General features: G+C 38.4%; 1 protein-coding gene across 4 annotated transcripts in view; it reads right to left on the reverse strand.

Moving 5' to 3' along the window:
• Positions 1 to 16,448, reverse strand: part of sgcd (sarcoglycan, delta (dystrophin-associated glycoprotein)) — a 196,014-nt gene that overhangs the window by 74,808 nt on the left and 104,758 nt on the right. The window contains exon 1 of one of the 4 annotated variants that reach the window (XM_057360573.1): positions 5,724 to 6,057. The exons of the other annotated variants lie outside the window; for them this stretch is intronic. Within the exon in view, the coding sequence (XP_057216556.1) occupies positions 5,724 to 5,735 (12 nt within the window). The 5' untranslated portion in view covers positions 5,736 to 6,057. Of the gene's footprint in view, positions 1 to 5,723; positions 6,058 to 16,448 lie in introns of those variants that run through there. 4 annotated transcript variants of the gene reach the window in all.

The following is a 16,448-nucleotide window of genomic DNA, read 5'->3' on the forward strand; positions in this document are numbered from 1 at the left end:
AATAACAAACGAACGGTAACGCAGACGCGAATGGACAGAGGGGAATAAAGCGAACGGAAGGAGGAGGGATCACAGGTGGGATCGCAACGCGCTTTAGTGACTTTCTATTGATGAATATTGCACGCTTTCGATTTCAAATCCTCCCGTAAACCCTTCACATATACTGGGTCCTCAGGTAGAGAGATGGGAATGGGTGTGGCTTCAGCGCAGACAGGGGACACGCCCCCAATGTTTGATAGCAGGGAGTACTTCTCTTTTTTTTTCAAGATTTTGATAACTTGTTTAATTTACTTTATTTTTTTATCATTCAAATGTATTATTTATTATTTATTTTTGTGATGTGCTCAATAACACTCTTAATAAAACATGTTGTATTTGTGTGACACACTCAGAACACATTTAATATTGGTTTACCCGGACTTTAAATGTATTATTTTATTTGATTATTCTATTATTCATAAATACATACAATTTCTTATTTTTTTTCTTATATCCCATCTGAATTTCTGGAGAACGCCATGATAGAAACATACAGCAATGACACCAAATGATACTGCACTGAGACCACACATGACAAACGATTTCTAGACTACAGTTATTTTCAAGGGTCTACGCAGAACGACGCTGCTCAGGATTTACACCTTAATCCTGCTTTTATAACAAATGTCATGCCCACGCTTTTGTTCCTTGCAGATTTTAGCGCTAGAGATTTCTGAGCGAATGGCACCGTTGGCTCTGTAAATCAAAATTGTCAAAAGCCGCAGAATATGAAACACCTGTTTGTGGCTGAGCCTGGCTCCCTCGTGCATGCGTTTACTGGCAGCTTACTGGTAGCGCTGGAGGCCTGTGCTGTCACCTTCAAGAGTCTTGTTTTAACAATAACACTCTCACTCATTCCTCTGTGTCTCTGTGACGCTTGGAGCCAAAAGCTAATACATGAACCATTAGCTTTGGTTTTCAGCTTTTATTTAGCACAACTCTGTGTATTTGTTTGTTTGTACATTAAGGATAACAATGGTTTTGTCGCATACAGTCTCAAAAGCCTGGTGGTATCCTCTGAGCTATAGCAGTCATCCGTGTCTTGTGACTGGTTTTAGACTGACTGCAAGGCACAAGGTCACAAGACATTACTCTGATCTCTGCTATATAAAATAAGAAAAGCATCATGTATATTTGAAGATTTAAGGAGAGAAAATTCTAAAACTCCCAGCATTACTGCAGTAATGTAAGTGCTTTTTATACAGGGATGAACTACAGCCCAGCCCAGTTTCAGACTGTCTTTATTATTATTATTATTATCATCATCAAAGAATTGTTAAATAATAATAGGTTACACTTTATTTTAGTGCCTGTGTTACAGTGTAATTACACATTTAAGTCCTGAGTAATAATAATTAACTACATGTACTTACTATAGGGTCAGGTTAGGATTAGGGTGTGGTTTAGGAGTAGTTACTTGTAGTTATGCATAATGTACAGTAAATACTATAGTAAAAACATGTGTAACAAGGGCACCGTAAAATAAAGTGTTACCTAATAATATTAATATTATCATTAAAGAATTTGTAAATTATTGTTATTATTGTTATTATTATTATCATAATTGTTATTATTATCATTATTATTAAAGAATCTGTAAATTATTATTTTTATTATTATCTTATTTTTTAATTATTGTAGCTTTTCATGTACACAACCAAAAAGTTTAGGGTCAATTGAATAAAAAGTTTATTAGAATCTTCCTAATCTTTTAATCTAAGGGTGTAAACTTACTGTAAATGTTTTACATATTTTGTAGATTTTTTTATGTTTTGGAAATCCACGACCTAAACAGAAAAGCACCTAAAAGTCCAGAATAGATAATCGTTCAATACTTTTTAAAGACATCTCAGGGTGAGACCCTTATAAAAATTTTTTATAAAAAAATGCCAAGAGAACATTTTTTGGAATTCTAAGCAAATTCTGGTCATACTGAAAATGCTAAAATATAATAAACTGTAGTTCCCTTTCTGTCAATCTCTCGACGTTGTGTAACTGACGAGAGAGCACATCGGCTGTCTGGTTCAGGTCACCTGGGATATGTGTGGCCCTGCGGACTCCACAGGAGGAGACGTCGGGCAAGTCGTGTTAGCTGCCATAAGCGAACGCCACCCTGGCGGTTAAAAACGCTACGGCAGTTGTGCAGTCCGACCGGACCAGCACGTGCTTGTTCTGCACAAGAGGTTGTAACCCCTTCAGTGCGGGTAGCACAACCAACAACTCTAGGCAATTGAATGCCTGCGCAGGCGGGGGCCAGTCCATCGCCCTGACACTGCGTGCCCGTTGCACACGACACCCCAACCCTGCAGGGAGGCGTCTGCCTGACGCGTCTCGCCTGCCCGAGAGGGACCCCCGTCCGTATAAAAGGTCATTGAAGACCAAGGGGTTAAAATGCGTCGGCAGAAAAGCGTAATCACCATCCGCCTGCTGCCGGTGTGCCACGCTCTCCAGGGAACCCAACTCTGTAGCCAGTGCGGGCAGGACGTATCCACAATATCTGCCCCAGAGTACTGGAAGCAGATATCGTGTCCGTCCCCCTCCTCGATGAGTGTGTTGCACCCAAGAGAACAGCGGGACATGCCACGCTGAAGAAATTTGCTCTTTTAGAGAAAAAACTCGAACACTTCTGGAACCGCCGAGACGCCCAGGGGAAGTCGCTGCAGGAAGGGACAGTCCGCTGCACCACGTCGTAGAGCCGGCAGTCTTGTAGCGAAGTCTGTTGATCACGAGCGAAGGCTCCGAAGAACAAAAGGTGAATGAATGAGGCACGCCGTCTCCCTTTTATACCCGGATATCCGGGGGCGGAGTCCGGCATGCAAATTTCATTTGCCAATTTTCATTGGCCTTTTCTAGAGAAGTCGGAAGCGATTGGTTCTCAAGGACGAACCCCATCTGTTGGTTCGACACAACGTCTCGTTCCCTCCATCAGGGAACCGAGGTTACAAACGTAACCGAGACGTTTTGATTCTTTTTTACATTTTCTATAGTGACAACAATTCCCACAATTACATTTGTGTCATTACATAAAATTACTATTTTTCTAAAATATGTGAAAAGTGACCCAAAACTTTTGACATTAGTCAATCTATTTATATATAATGTAGGATTCGCTAAAAACATCACACAAATCATAAGAAAAATTGCGAAACACACATTGATGTTGTGCTGAGCCTCTGAACTGGTTTGATGTGACGTCAACTTCCACATAAATAAACCACCAGTTCGGGCGAGCATTCAAACATGGATATTGTTTCAATTCACACATTTTCTGCTGTAATTAAACAGCTCTTCTGTCTCGTCGTTTAGAACTGTCCTTCAGATTCACAAGCTGTATAATGATGAGCCCATAACTCTGAGGGTTTTATTCAGAAAACTGTTATTTTAATGATTCACAGATAAAGGCCAATTGTAAAACAAATGCATCCTCATTAGGGCAATTGGTTTGTGTAAATCTGTGCAAACTCACGCAGACAGCATATTTCAGCTATTTATTATTATTTGACGCTTGAATTGGTTGACAGTTTGAGTACTTTTCCAAATAGCTGCAAATAAATACGCCTCATTAGTGTGACACTGTGTTTGCTAAGGTAAACTGCTACTTTAGTTAATGTTGATGTGCTCCACAGATAATATCAGCTCACAGTAAAAATGACAGGCAGAAGTGATTTAAAAACAAGTTTAAACTATTTCTGTTATACAAGGTCATAGGACTAAAAAATAGACCTGGTGACCAGTGAGACATAAATCAGGTATGCCTCTTAAAGGTCCAATGTGTAATTTTTTAGAGGATCTATTGACAGACATGCAATATAATATACATATGAAGAGTTTGGTTCCAAAATGAAACATTTTCAAAAATCATATTTTTTATTATGTTTTATTGTGTTAGTTAGCTGTATTGTTTAAGTTATTATGGCTTAAATCAAAACAAACCAACTGCAGTTTGATTGATATTAATTGGAATCCACGATAAAAAGACATGACTTATCTCATTTTGGAACCAAACTCTTCATACATGTGTTACATAACGAAGTATGTTTTTATAACCTTAGTTTGAGCTATTTCTATCTACATACACCGCAGGTCCCCTTACATGAAATTTGTCATGTTTCTACAGTAGCCCTAAACGGACAAACTGCTCTACAGAGCGTGTTTCGTAAATACATTATCTCCTTCAGCAAAGAAGAGAAAACGCGATGACTTCTTAGTCCTGTGTCAGTCACAGTGGTGCTTCGAAAGAGAGGGGTGGAGTGAGCCGTTGGTTGTAATTCCCAACCACACCGCTAGATGTAGCTAAATTTCAAACATTGGACATTTAAGACATCAATACTTTGGTTACTATAAATTAATATATAAAATAATTCATGCCTTTATCTGTGTACAGTAATAAATAAATGTATTAATACATATTGAAATTCATACTAAATGATAATAAATAAAATTAAGTGAATTACACAACATTGAAATTTATATTTATTTAACCTGACATTTAGATTACATTTACACATGTGTTAACTGTATTAATTTCCTTCGAACCCTTAACCTTTGTGTTGCTATGGCAATGCTTCACCAGTTAAGTGAGAAGAGCGAGACAACATTTTTGAAATCGCAAGTTAAAAACAATCTCCAAGAAATTCTTCTTAGTTCTTCTTGTTAGTAAATCCAGACGTTACTTCCGCGTTTGTGGTGGGAAATATCCCACTTCTGAGGTTTCTTGAACAGTATATAACTACGTGATGACGTCACGAATATGCTAATTAGCGTGTGACGTCATCAAGCGCCACAGTTTCACAAAATCCTAGCGGAAACAATGTCATTGTATTCGTATTTCCTGGCTTTCTACTATCCCAAACCTCTCTGCAATCTTCTGTAGTCAGGTCAGTTCAAATGCACAGCATCTGCTAATCGTGTTCAAGGAGGGGGGCTGTTTTTAACTCAGTCCCTATAAAGGGCAGAAAGTAACCCGAACGTCTCATAACCTCCACAGCTGTTTCTCTCACTCTCTCGCCAAAGTCCCTCCAAACCCCCCCCTCTTCTTATCTGCCCCGCCTACTTTGACCTGGCATCATCGCAGACAATCGCAATAATCAACATCCAGCCTCTGCCATGCCACCAGACTCTTGCAGCGTTCGACCGCTCTCGTGTCGTGAATCCTGTCAGTAACTGCAATCTTTCCACAGAAAACCCCTTTGTTACTTATTTATAGTAGCATGTTTCCCAGAGGGCCAGAGTAATTGAAACCAAATGTGGGGAAGCGGTGATATGGGGAACTAGTGCAGCAGTAGCATCTGGCTTCTCTTGAGGAAATCGGACAGAAGAGAGAGAGAAACAGAGCGACGGAAAAACCCTTTGTGTTACTTTTGGGAAAACTTCTGGCACATTCAAACTGTTTCTTATTGGCTTCCAATTAACATAAAACATCTAATCTGAGATCACAATGCACGGCGAGATAATCCAATACAACGGAACTGAATAAGCGAGAGAGAGAGAGAGAGAGAGAGAGAGAGAGAGAGAGTTAAAAATAACAGCAACTCAAACTACTGCACAGAAAGGAAACTTCTATCCACCCCAAAACAATGAAGTAGCCCTTCACATTAAGCACAGCCCTGTCTCTCCACTGCCAGGAAGTCACATGCGTTTCTTCACACGAAAACAAGTCAGACACAACAAACTTAAAAACTTACCGTCCTGACCATGGCTCTCAACCTGAAGTCCAAGCTAGCGTTCGAAAAGATGGCATGAGGCCTCTACTGTTCTCGCTTTCTTTCTATTTCTGACTGACTCCAGGCAATTACAATTCCCCTTTTCCGACCCCGTCAGCTTTTCCAACAACAGACACGACAGCCAAAATCCCTGCCCCAAAGTCTGCAGGAAATTCCTGGAGTCTCTGCGCCCAGCCGCGTATCTGCAGCCTAACCAGTCGAGCTTCAAGAGAAGGGCAGGAGAATATAAACCGAGATCTGCCTGTGTAAAACTGACCCCCCCCCCGTCGCCGGCCAGATATAGACGCGTGGGGGAAGTTAAGGGGTAGGTTGGCGTCTGTGTGTGAGGTTTTTCTGAGCGGTCTCTCCACCCTCTTGATGTACACGTGTTTCAGTGTGTATATGACTCGGCTGAGCCTCGGAAATAGGAAAAACACATTTACTTTTCCACTTGATGTGCCTGCCCTGCTGATTATAAGGGATAAAACGGTCACACAGCATTTTCCAGGCAGGATTTTCCATTTTGCATGCAAACAACTCATCGGTGAATTATAATAATCATTGTTTAGGTCGGCTCCATAGAAGTAGCATTTTTAACCGGCAGGTTGGCGTTAGCAGGAAGTTTTTGCATGTGTGTAAATTTACATGTGCAATACACAGAATCCCACAAAGATTAATCAATATATCATCGCTGTCCTTCTGAAACCTCGTATATCCAAATTTGCTGTTTTTCAGGACATGGAAGAAACACTGTACTTTTAAAATGATGAAATACTGTGCTGTCAAAGTCGACAAGCACGTTTTTATGTGTTAGGAATTAGCAAAACCCAGTGACAAGCAAAAAGGTGACTGATAATAATGATAAAAAGGAATTATGGAGATATGAGGTTTTAGAAGGACAGCAGCGATATATACAGTAGGTTTTTAATGCTGGTGGTGTATTTGTAAAGTAGCAAAAATTTGCATAAATATATTCGTGCTGAGTTGATGTTGCTGTGACAAAAAGTGTGTTATGCCTGTTTGTGGCCTGAATTTATTCAGGGTGTTTTTACACTCTTTGTTAAGGGTTTGAAAACAACCAATTAGAGTCCGAATTTGGAATCAGGATTTAGAAGCAGTATTTCCATGTATCCTCACTGTATAATGTTGTTGTCGGGTCGAATACATTCTCCACCGAACCTTCTGCACATTGTCGTTACCTCAGAGGTGGTGTCTCCTAGATTTCACTGTGTGTGTAAACTTGGAGAGTTATTTAAATAGTTTGCATATAGACACAATTAGTTCAATATTTTATATTGTAAGGCCGGACTACTCAATTGGCGGCCCGCGGGCCAAACCCGGCCCTCGATGTAATTTGTTCCGGCCCTTCAAGTAGCATAGTGTGAAAAATAATCTCTAGAATAAATTTAGTTCAGTTGGGAACGGACCCTTCAGTAGTGACAGTAGCAGTAGCACCTGTTCCATTCAGCACGAGCTGCAGCAACACCAAGCAGGAGTCATGCGACGTTAGGCGACTCGCAAGCCTTCTCTCCTGTGAGACGCGGTGAACAGGACGATGACGGATGATAACTTTTATTAGTTTCATTTCTGACATTTTGCTAGCACGAATAGGACCACCATTTCAAAAGTATAGAGGCAAGGGCGGAGAATAGCGCGTCGGAGAACAGTGCCTGTGTAGGTTAATGTTGTTAAAATTTTCCTTTTTTGTTATGCAGTTTCCAAATACAACAAATGAACATGTTTGAATGTAGAAAAGTCTGCTTGAGCATCTTACAATGCACCGATGTTGTTGTTGTGCAGTTTAACATACAACATAACATACAACATAACGCGGAATGGCACAGAATCTTGCAAATGTATTATGTAAGATTCTATTATTTCTATTTTTTTTCCCTGTATGGTTCAACGTATTGTATCTACTGCAGGTTTTTAATATAGTTTATAAGTGAATACTGTAGTATACTGAAGTATTTTTTTCATGTGGGCAAATATATTACTATTGTATAGTGAAGGACGGAAAATGCAGAATGCAGAAAAATTAAAACAGAAAAAACGGAATTTGGGAAAAAATAAAATGGATTTCTTATTGTTGTTGTGTCATCCCTCATATTGCAAGCCATATCTCTCCGGCCCCTCATTTGGGATGCTTTTCATGAACTGGCCCCCATGACAAACTGTCATGAATAGCCCTGTAGTAAGGCTATCTAAATTGGTTGATTTCTACTGTTCTAGCGCTTTTGCATACAATTAAATTAAAAAGGAAATGGGTCAGTCACGCAATGAGGAGTTCTTACATTTACATTTAGTCATTAAGCAGACGCTTTTATTCAAAGCGACTTACAAATGAGGTAAACAATAGAAGCAATTGGAACAACATAAGGATACGCATACGTGCAGTAAAAAATGGTCTCATATAGACCACCACAGTATACAAAGCTACGTTTTTTTAAGGATAGAAAGAGTAGAAAAGAAATAGAAGTCAGTACTAAACGATCAGGTTGACAGAAGAGCCGATACTTAAAGATGGCCACAGAATCTGCTGATCTTGTAGCAGCAGGCAGATCATTCCACAAATGTGGAAATGTATAATCTCGAGGACCAAATATAATGAACCTTTTGTGAGCGACCCCCTCCTTAAAATATACAGTATTTATATACTTTTTTGTAAATAAAAAAACATTTGAACTTTTTAAGATTTTAAGTGGGATATTATAAAGACAACATATTGTTTCCAAACGAAAATACTTAGCTAATGTTGGATGTATACAGCTGAAGAGAAACATTCTCAATTCAAATGTATTTGTACTGTAGCACCTTTTACAATAAATATTGTTTCGTGAGACATTTACAAAGAAAACTGCCCTATAGACCCCAATAAGTGAGATAAGGAGAATTAGTGAGAAAAACTTACTAGAAAGATACAAAACACATGCATACAATCCAGGCTACAAGGCATGTAGCAAAGTATGCATGTAGCAAGTATTTTAGTGAATGTTCATGCCTTAAAGGGGACATTGGACAACCGTTTCCACACGTTGGAATATTTTTAAGGGTCTTAATGAAATGTCTGTAACATGATACTGTGGTTAAAAAGTTTTCAATGGTCATGCAAAACAACTTTGCTCATACGGTCACATCGACATGTTTCACCCCACCCCTCACTTTCTGTAAGACTGTTTAGCCAAACACAGAGCTTCAATGCCAGGATTGCTTCATTGTCCAACGCTTGCTAAAACGAAAGCTGAATCCAAAATCGCCTAATTCAATACTATATAGTAGGCAAAAATAAGTATGCACTATTAATAGCATGTCCGCGGGAAATACACGGATGGTCTATTGGTTTTGCTGTGATTTTTGAGTGTTCATGGGATGGACACTATTCTATCCCATGATGTCATGGGAGCTGAGGAGATGCCAATTTCAAAAAGGTAAAAAAAATAAAATTGCAGAAAACCGTAAGGCAGATATGAGGATATAGATACCAAGAAGTACATTTCTCATGGTTCAATTGTGCTTGTTTAACAACACATAAAGACATTATTTTTGCAACTGTAGTTTCTAAATCATACTGTAGGTCTAACAGCATGTGAGTCACATGACAATGAAAATATGGTAGACGTAGAATGTCCAAATACTGCATCTACCTATACTATATAGAACGTATTGTTTTAACACTGGATAGGTATGTACTTCATTTACTTTAGTACGTAGGTGTGACACTATGCGATTTTGGATTGAGCTAGCTTTTATGCCTGTGTACAAAATGGGTGGGAAGGGGGCTGTCTACAGCCATATAACTCGACTTGGAGGAGGTTGTATTCAAATAGCTAACTATCTATGTAAAACCTGGCTGCAAAACCTTCCTTCTAACAACGGTATTGACAGACTTTATTAAATTATCTCCTGCCCAAAACAACCACAGCCCTCAAAACTAGAAAGCCAAAAAGTCCTTTGAGGGGCAGAGCCAATAAAACATCCAAAGAGCAAATAGCGCTGCAACAAAACAAGAAGGGGATTACTAAAGACTTTGCTAATTCAGTGATAGATTTCTTTTGCAATTTATTCTGCTTTATTTAAACTGATGGTGCAGCGCTATCACAGTCTGAATTTAAGGCTTTAACCCACGTCATTTCGTGTCACATCCTAGAACGAAAGAATTTCTGCAAGATCACAGCTGTAGTTGATTAAGATTGTTACATGATGTGTCAGTCTGTGTTTACATCAAGTACAAAGTAACTGTATTACCAGACATAACGTCATCTCAAATATATCAACTTGTGTCCCAGTGGTTTACGTTAGTGATATGAAGGTGTCCAACTTTGACTCGATTGATGCGAAACGCACAAAAATGACGGGGACGAGCGTGTGCAGGAAGTAAACTAAACGTGCTACGTAAGGAGATGGGGGAAGGAGAATAATGAGTGTTCTCCAGTGAGGAAGCTCACTTATTAGGCATAATGAAATCCGCTCCTTTCCATTAGGCTGCGGTACCGTGGAGGCCGAACATTAGTCGTGTTTGTGTTGCCGTTTATGTAGCCAGGTCGGTTTTCAAAGAAGAAATAAACACTTTGTTGCCAACGTGCACTTATCCACGGTCAAACGTTATACTGAGACAAATTGCGACAGTATCTCAATGCCTTGGGAGAAATTACGGCAAAGTTCAGAAACCGTTTCTTCAGCTATTTTGGATAATACGGTTATCAGATCTGATGTGACTGTTTTGATACGATGTGGAACTGTGTTAAGAAGACAGATTTAATATCAGCGCAGCTGAGGACGCAAATTCAGCCGCTGTATCAAAACAACCCCGCATGGGCAGAAATGCCATTAGCCCCCGTTAACCACAACCCCTCCCACTGCATCAGGCATTCCTCCTACAGTTTGGACAAAACATATTGCCGTACTTATGCAAAGCTGCTTTTGTGGGGCGGAACGCTGATTGTTCCTTGGAAGCTGTGAATGATCAAGATGACGGGTTTGGCATTGCAAGACAATTCCTGGGAGAGAGGAAGAAAGGACTGGAAAAAAAACACTGATCCACCAAGAGTGAATGAAGGCACTGGAAAAAATTCCTTGGCAACTATTGTTCAGTGGGTCAGAAATGAGAAAGGCCTATTTTGTGGACTCGACTGTTTGCTCTAAAGATGAATGATCATCTCCCAATGTTTGACTTGCAGACATGAAATAACCCAACGCACACATGGATAACTGGATGAACATAGTCAAACATTCCTAGTCACACAGTCTCTGTCCAAACATACAGAGTAAAAATCTTTCAAGCACCCTAAAATATTATTTGACAACACCCAAAAATCTGTCTTCCTTCATGCATAGGTAACGTTTTTGGAAGGCAATTCCATGCAAAATGTCAACCTTACAGTGATGGGGAAGCTACTTTGAAATTGTAGTTAGATAACTTACAAGCTACTCATGAGTAAAAGTAGTTAAGTTACAGCTTAGCTGCCCATCTGAAAAAGTAGTTAACTACACTACAAGTTACTATAAAAAAGTAGCTAGCTAGCTTATTTTTTTACAATCTCACATGAAAAAAATACAAGAGTATAGTATTAATTATAGCAAACTGTATAGTAAATTTCCTAGGTACAGTACCGTTTTTTTACTTTACCACAGTAAATACTAAAGTATACTACAGGATTTATAAAGTGTATACATTTACTATAGCTAGATAATACAGAATACTGTAGTATATGTTAATAGAGTATAATAATTACCATAATATTCTACAGCTGTAATATACAACAAATTACTATAGTAAATACTAAAGAATACAAAAAAATTTTTTATGTGATGTGATACACCTGAACATTTGTTATTGACTAATGTTTTAAATAAATAGAGAAGTTTAAAACAATGTAATACAATACCATTACATTTTAACTGAAGATTATGAGGGTACATGAATTTTAAAAATAAAATGACCCACATTGATAAGCTATTTATTATAAACGCTGCAATATTTAATGAAAAAATAAGAATTGTCATTTTTAATTTCAATGGGACTTTAAAAAAGTAATTAACTTCTGGAAAAGCTACATGTAGTTGAGCTACCGTCAAGCTACTGAAATATGTAGTTAAGTTAGTGGCATCGCTACTTGTAGTTAGCTACTCCCCAACACTGCAACCTTAAGTTACACCATACTGATAGCACAGATGTCAATATTTGGTACAGTAGTTTTAATACCCGTGTGAAGTCTGTCTCAAAGCTTTTGAAAGATTTTTGGGGTTCTTAATGCATAGTTTTCCATAGTCACATACGTAATGGTCCATGTTTACATTTTCAAATAAACATCATTTAGTTTGATTTAAAAGCCAAAAATGTCACCACAAGGTCAAAAATGACTGGTAATACATTTGGTCCCCACAATGTAGGGTTTACCTAGACCGCACACAGGCACACACATCTACGGCTACATATTCAAACACACCATTACCCTGACATCTGTCAGCAGCGCGGGCACACCTAAGCACATGGCGCCCGGGGAGCATTATATATTTGAAAAGGGCCCATCGATCGCTGAGCAAATAGCATCTCTGGCATCAAATCTGCTTGGCAGGGGTCTGACAACCTGGCCATGTTAAAGAGTCGACTGCCATCTATAAGAATTCAATAGGTAACTGAAGGCTGGTTGAGGAAGGGAGGGGGGAATTGATAACAAAGACCCAGGAGCAGTAAGCAGTGTGTAAACAGGAGCCCCGCTGGTAGATACAGACAGGAAAGATATTATGCTACCCAAATGCCATAGGCCTCTCCCTGGGACACACGGTCCTTAGCCCATTTACCGCACTTAGTCCAAGTATTTTGTAACTATGAAATGTAGGCTGCACAGCTGGGGATAATGTCTAAAAACTGTGTATGAGGCCATAAAGATGCGGCAATACACTGCAAATCTCTCAAATCTTATTGTCCAGAAAAGAAAATTAAAATACTTTTTTGAGAGGCAAAGAAAACAACAAAAAAGATTTGCCAGAGACTATATTGAGGACTACAACTAAACATTTTTAAGAGAAATATACAATCAATTCAACTGAAAGCTTGTACTTACAGTACCGGTCAAAAGTTTGGAAACGCTTGACTGAAATGTTTCTTGAAATTATCTTAAACATCTTTTAATGTGAAGGTGTATGCTTAAATGTTTGAGATAACTTTTGAAAACAAAAATATTAATATATGCCAACATATCAATTTCTTTCATTGTAAAACAAAAACTATTAAAATATTTTGAAATGGACCAAATAATAAAGAAAACACAGCAGATAAGACCCTTGGAATAGATGGAACTCCTTCAATACTCTTTAAAAGCTTCCCAGGGTGAGACCTCAAGAAGCTGAATAATAAAATGTCAAGAGAACGCTTTTGCACATTTTAGTCAAATGGTGGCGACTTTGAAGATGTTAACATACAGTATAAGACGATTTAAATTGATTTTAGATGCTTTTATTTGCAATTTTAATTGCCAGACTTACAATTGTGCTACCCTATAAATTTACTTACATTCTAAAAGGTGGTAAATATAAATAAAGAATGAGTAAGTGTTTCCAAACTTTTGACTGGTAGTGTATCTCAATGCTTTATGCATGAATGCAACAATGTATGAAGATGTCCTAACTAAAACTATACACTATATCATGTTTTAGTTTTAATTGAACATAGCCCACTTAATTTTGTTTGATTTGTTTAAAATGCATTTCTGAAGTGTTTCTGCATTTTAAATACAATCCACAGAATGTGGCGCAGAAAACATGCAACTTCAGCGTGGCTCAAATTACTAACAATGCTCGATTTCCATAAGGCAGATTTCATCTTTTTGTATTTTTCCTTTCGCACATTCTTTACAGCTTCCCACCACGAGCAGCAGTGTAAAATTCCAGGGTTGTAATTAGACTCTATTACTCTCCAGAAGAATCACAGTCTGATTGGACCAGAAAACAGAGTGCAGATCTTCTCTGTAATGACCCTTAAACACTCTGAATAGCATGAGCCTGAGTGAGAAAGTGTCATTCTCTCAGATGGCTTTGATCACCTTCCACAAGATTGATGTGTGTTTATTTTGCTGACAAAACATTGATTAGCATGAACGCCCCAATAGGCTGAGCAGATTGTACCTTGGCTGTCTATGTGAGTATGTTGGCGTCGTCGTTGGGATGGAAGCGAGAGTCGCTGGAGTTTGAGGCTGAAGGGTGATTATATGTTGTGAGTGAATAAGAGCGAGTTATGAGACTCTTCTCTGCTGGAATGATTTTCCTTTCACATTAAAGTTGTGTTCACGCTTTACTGAACCGCACAGATGTTCCGCAGTGTGAATGCTTTCAATCAGGCATCTGTTTTCTTACAAGTCAACATGAAATGCTATTCGTGAACCATTTTAGCATTCGTGATCTGGCATGTTAATGAGAAAAATTATAGTAAGGCTTTAACAGAGCTATCAGTTAGCATTTCAATTCATCTTAATGGTATTGTTTGGCTGGGACAGTAACCCTAGAGGTACGCAGTGTGAAATCTGCTATCTTGTGCAAGTTTTTTGTGTGAAATTTGCCAGAATATCTGGCAACTTTTAAATGGTCGTAAATGAAGTTATTGCAAAGTCAAATCAGCCAAAAATGAAAGTCATTCCCAAGGCAGAGGAAATTATTTTGAGTTATGTTTTGATATAAGACTGCCAAGACAAATGTTTTATTGTGTATGTACACAAAAAAATGTTTTCAGAATCTCAGTCGCTTCTCCGAGACAGCAATGGGAACTAATGCTTACAGTATGTGTCCTGCTTATCAGATTCTTTGCCAGAATTTTTTTTCCCAGTATTCCTCTCCTGTTTAGAAGAGATCTCAACATTTTCTTAAACTTCTGATTGCAGACAGTTCAATAAGAACCTACGTTTTCTCATCATTCTTCCAAAGCTAAATAAGCCATGTAAATTCAATTTAGGCCGTTGTACTAATTTGTGAGTTGTGACTCATTTGTTTTTATTTTTATTCATCCTGAAGAATGTCTGGAAAACCATCTGTCTCTAGAGTGATGAAAGCAAAAAAAGCAATAAGATCCAAGAACATACATTAGAAAAGTAAATTGGGGGTAATTTGCATTTTTGGTCAATCTACAGGAAATTAATGTTCAGCGTTAGTCTGCCGTTTTCCATTTTCTGTCCCTAGACTCCAGAGATTGTATTTAGACAAAAGTACTGGGGTGATGGAGATATGTTTTTTTCCTGAGAGAGCTTAAGAAAGGTCTTTCGATTTCCAGGCCACTTCTAAAAGCCACTCGTATCACTTTCCCCCATCCACCGCGTCACGTGACGTAAGCAATTGAAGCGTGGCCATAAACATCATGTGAGGGGTGACAGGCAGAACCGCCCCCAAACAGCAAACTAACAGCCTGGAACCGATATTCTGTGTCTATACACGTTGACGGATCAATTACAGAAGGCCTCAGTAACCTTGAACATATGCACATTAGAAATTCAGCTTGTCCTAAAGGGCATTTTTAACAGCTTTCATTTTATGCCATGATAACAGTCTCTCTCTCTCTCTCTCTCTCTCTCTCTGAGACACGTGTTAACACTAAAGAAACCAGGGTGCATTTAAACCTTTCCCTGGATACTTCACCATATCTCAAAGGCTTGTCTTTGCAGGGGTTATTATTGTCTACTCTTCAATCTCATCACTTCAGTAAGATTCAGTGGCTAGACATTCAAAAGGCAGTTTAAGGCTGTGTTGAGTTTACATAACGCTCAAATAACCCAAAACTTAAAAAGTAGTGTAGAAAAATGAATACTTGCTGTATAAATGAATAGAACTTTGGGGGTCCTCTTTCTGTATTAAATAATGATCAAGCATCATCTATAATTGGTATCTTACTATATAGCGGCTTTCAAATGGTTTTACATTTACTGGTTTAACCAAACACAGAAAATGTTAAAAAAAATATTTACAGTAAGTAAAAAGACAAAATGTATAACTTGTCTGCTTATTATAAGTGACCAAACTAAGTTTAGAAACTGTTGGTGCTTTGTGTTTGATTTTATAAGCTTTTTTCTGACTAGAGAAAATGCTTTCTGACCTGGACATACTACAGCCTTGCACAAGCTCACCTTGTCATGATAAAAACCATGTATCGTAAAGAGAGATGGATGACGTGTCCCTATTCACTTCTATAGTAGAAAACTTAAGCCAAAACTTCCCAGATGTGGCCACTGACATATTGCGGCGATGATGAGTCTGCGCAGTAGTGAGCGCGAGGTGGGGCTGTGGTAGAAAGGTTACGCCCCTATTCCCCAATGTCTCAATCGTAAATAAACAAATCATGTTGCCACGCCCACTTTTTATAACATTTTCTAACTATCTAAAACCAAACTTATTAGAAAAACGAACACTTGAACATACATGAGCGTGATAAGAACTAAAATGACATAAACAATCTTTGGCAAAAATGCATTTGAAGTATAACTGTATACTTAGTTTAGCATGACTAAAGTTTGGAATTGCTCTGGGTTCACTTTTTAGGATGTGTATGGCAGGCTTGATAAAACCCTGTAAACACTGCTCTGTATTTTGGTCTCAAAAACATCATAAACGTAACCAAGGGTGGCCCACTAGTGGAACTTTCCTGGCTACTGTACCCCCTTTCTCTCTATACAGAACTGTCTAGCAAAAAACTATAAAAAGGCTAATATATATATATATATAATATAT

This window comes from Triplophysa rosa, linkage group LG19 (genome assembly GCF_024868665.1).
Source record: "Triplophysa rosa linkage group LG19, Trosa_1v2, whole genome shotgun sequence".
Taxonomy (NCBI): domain Eukaryota; kingdom Metazoa; phylum Chordata; class Actinopteri; order Cypriniformes; family Nemacheilidae; genus Triplophysa; species Triplophysa rosa.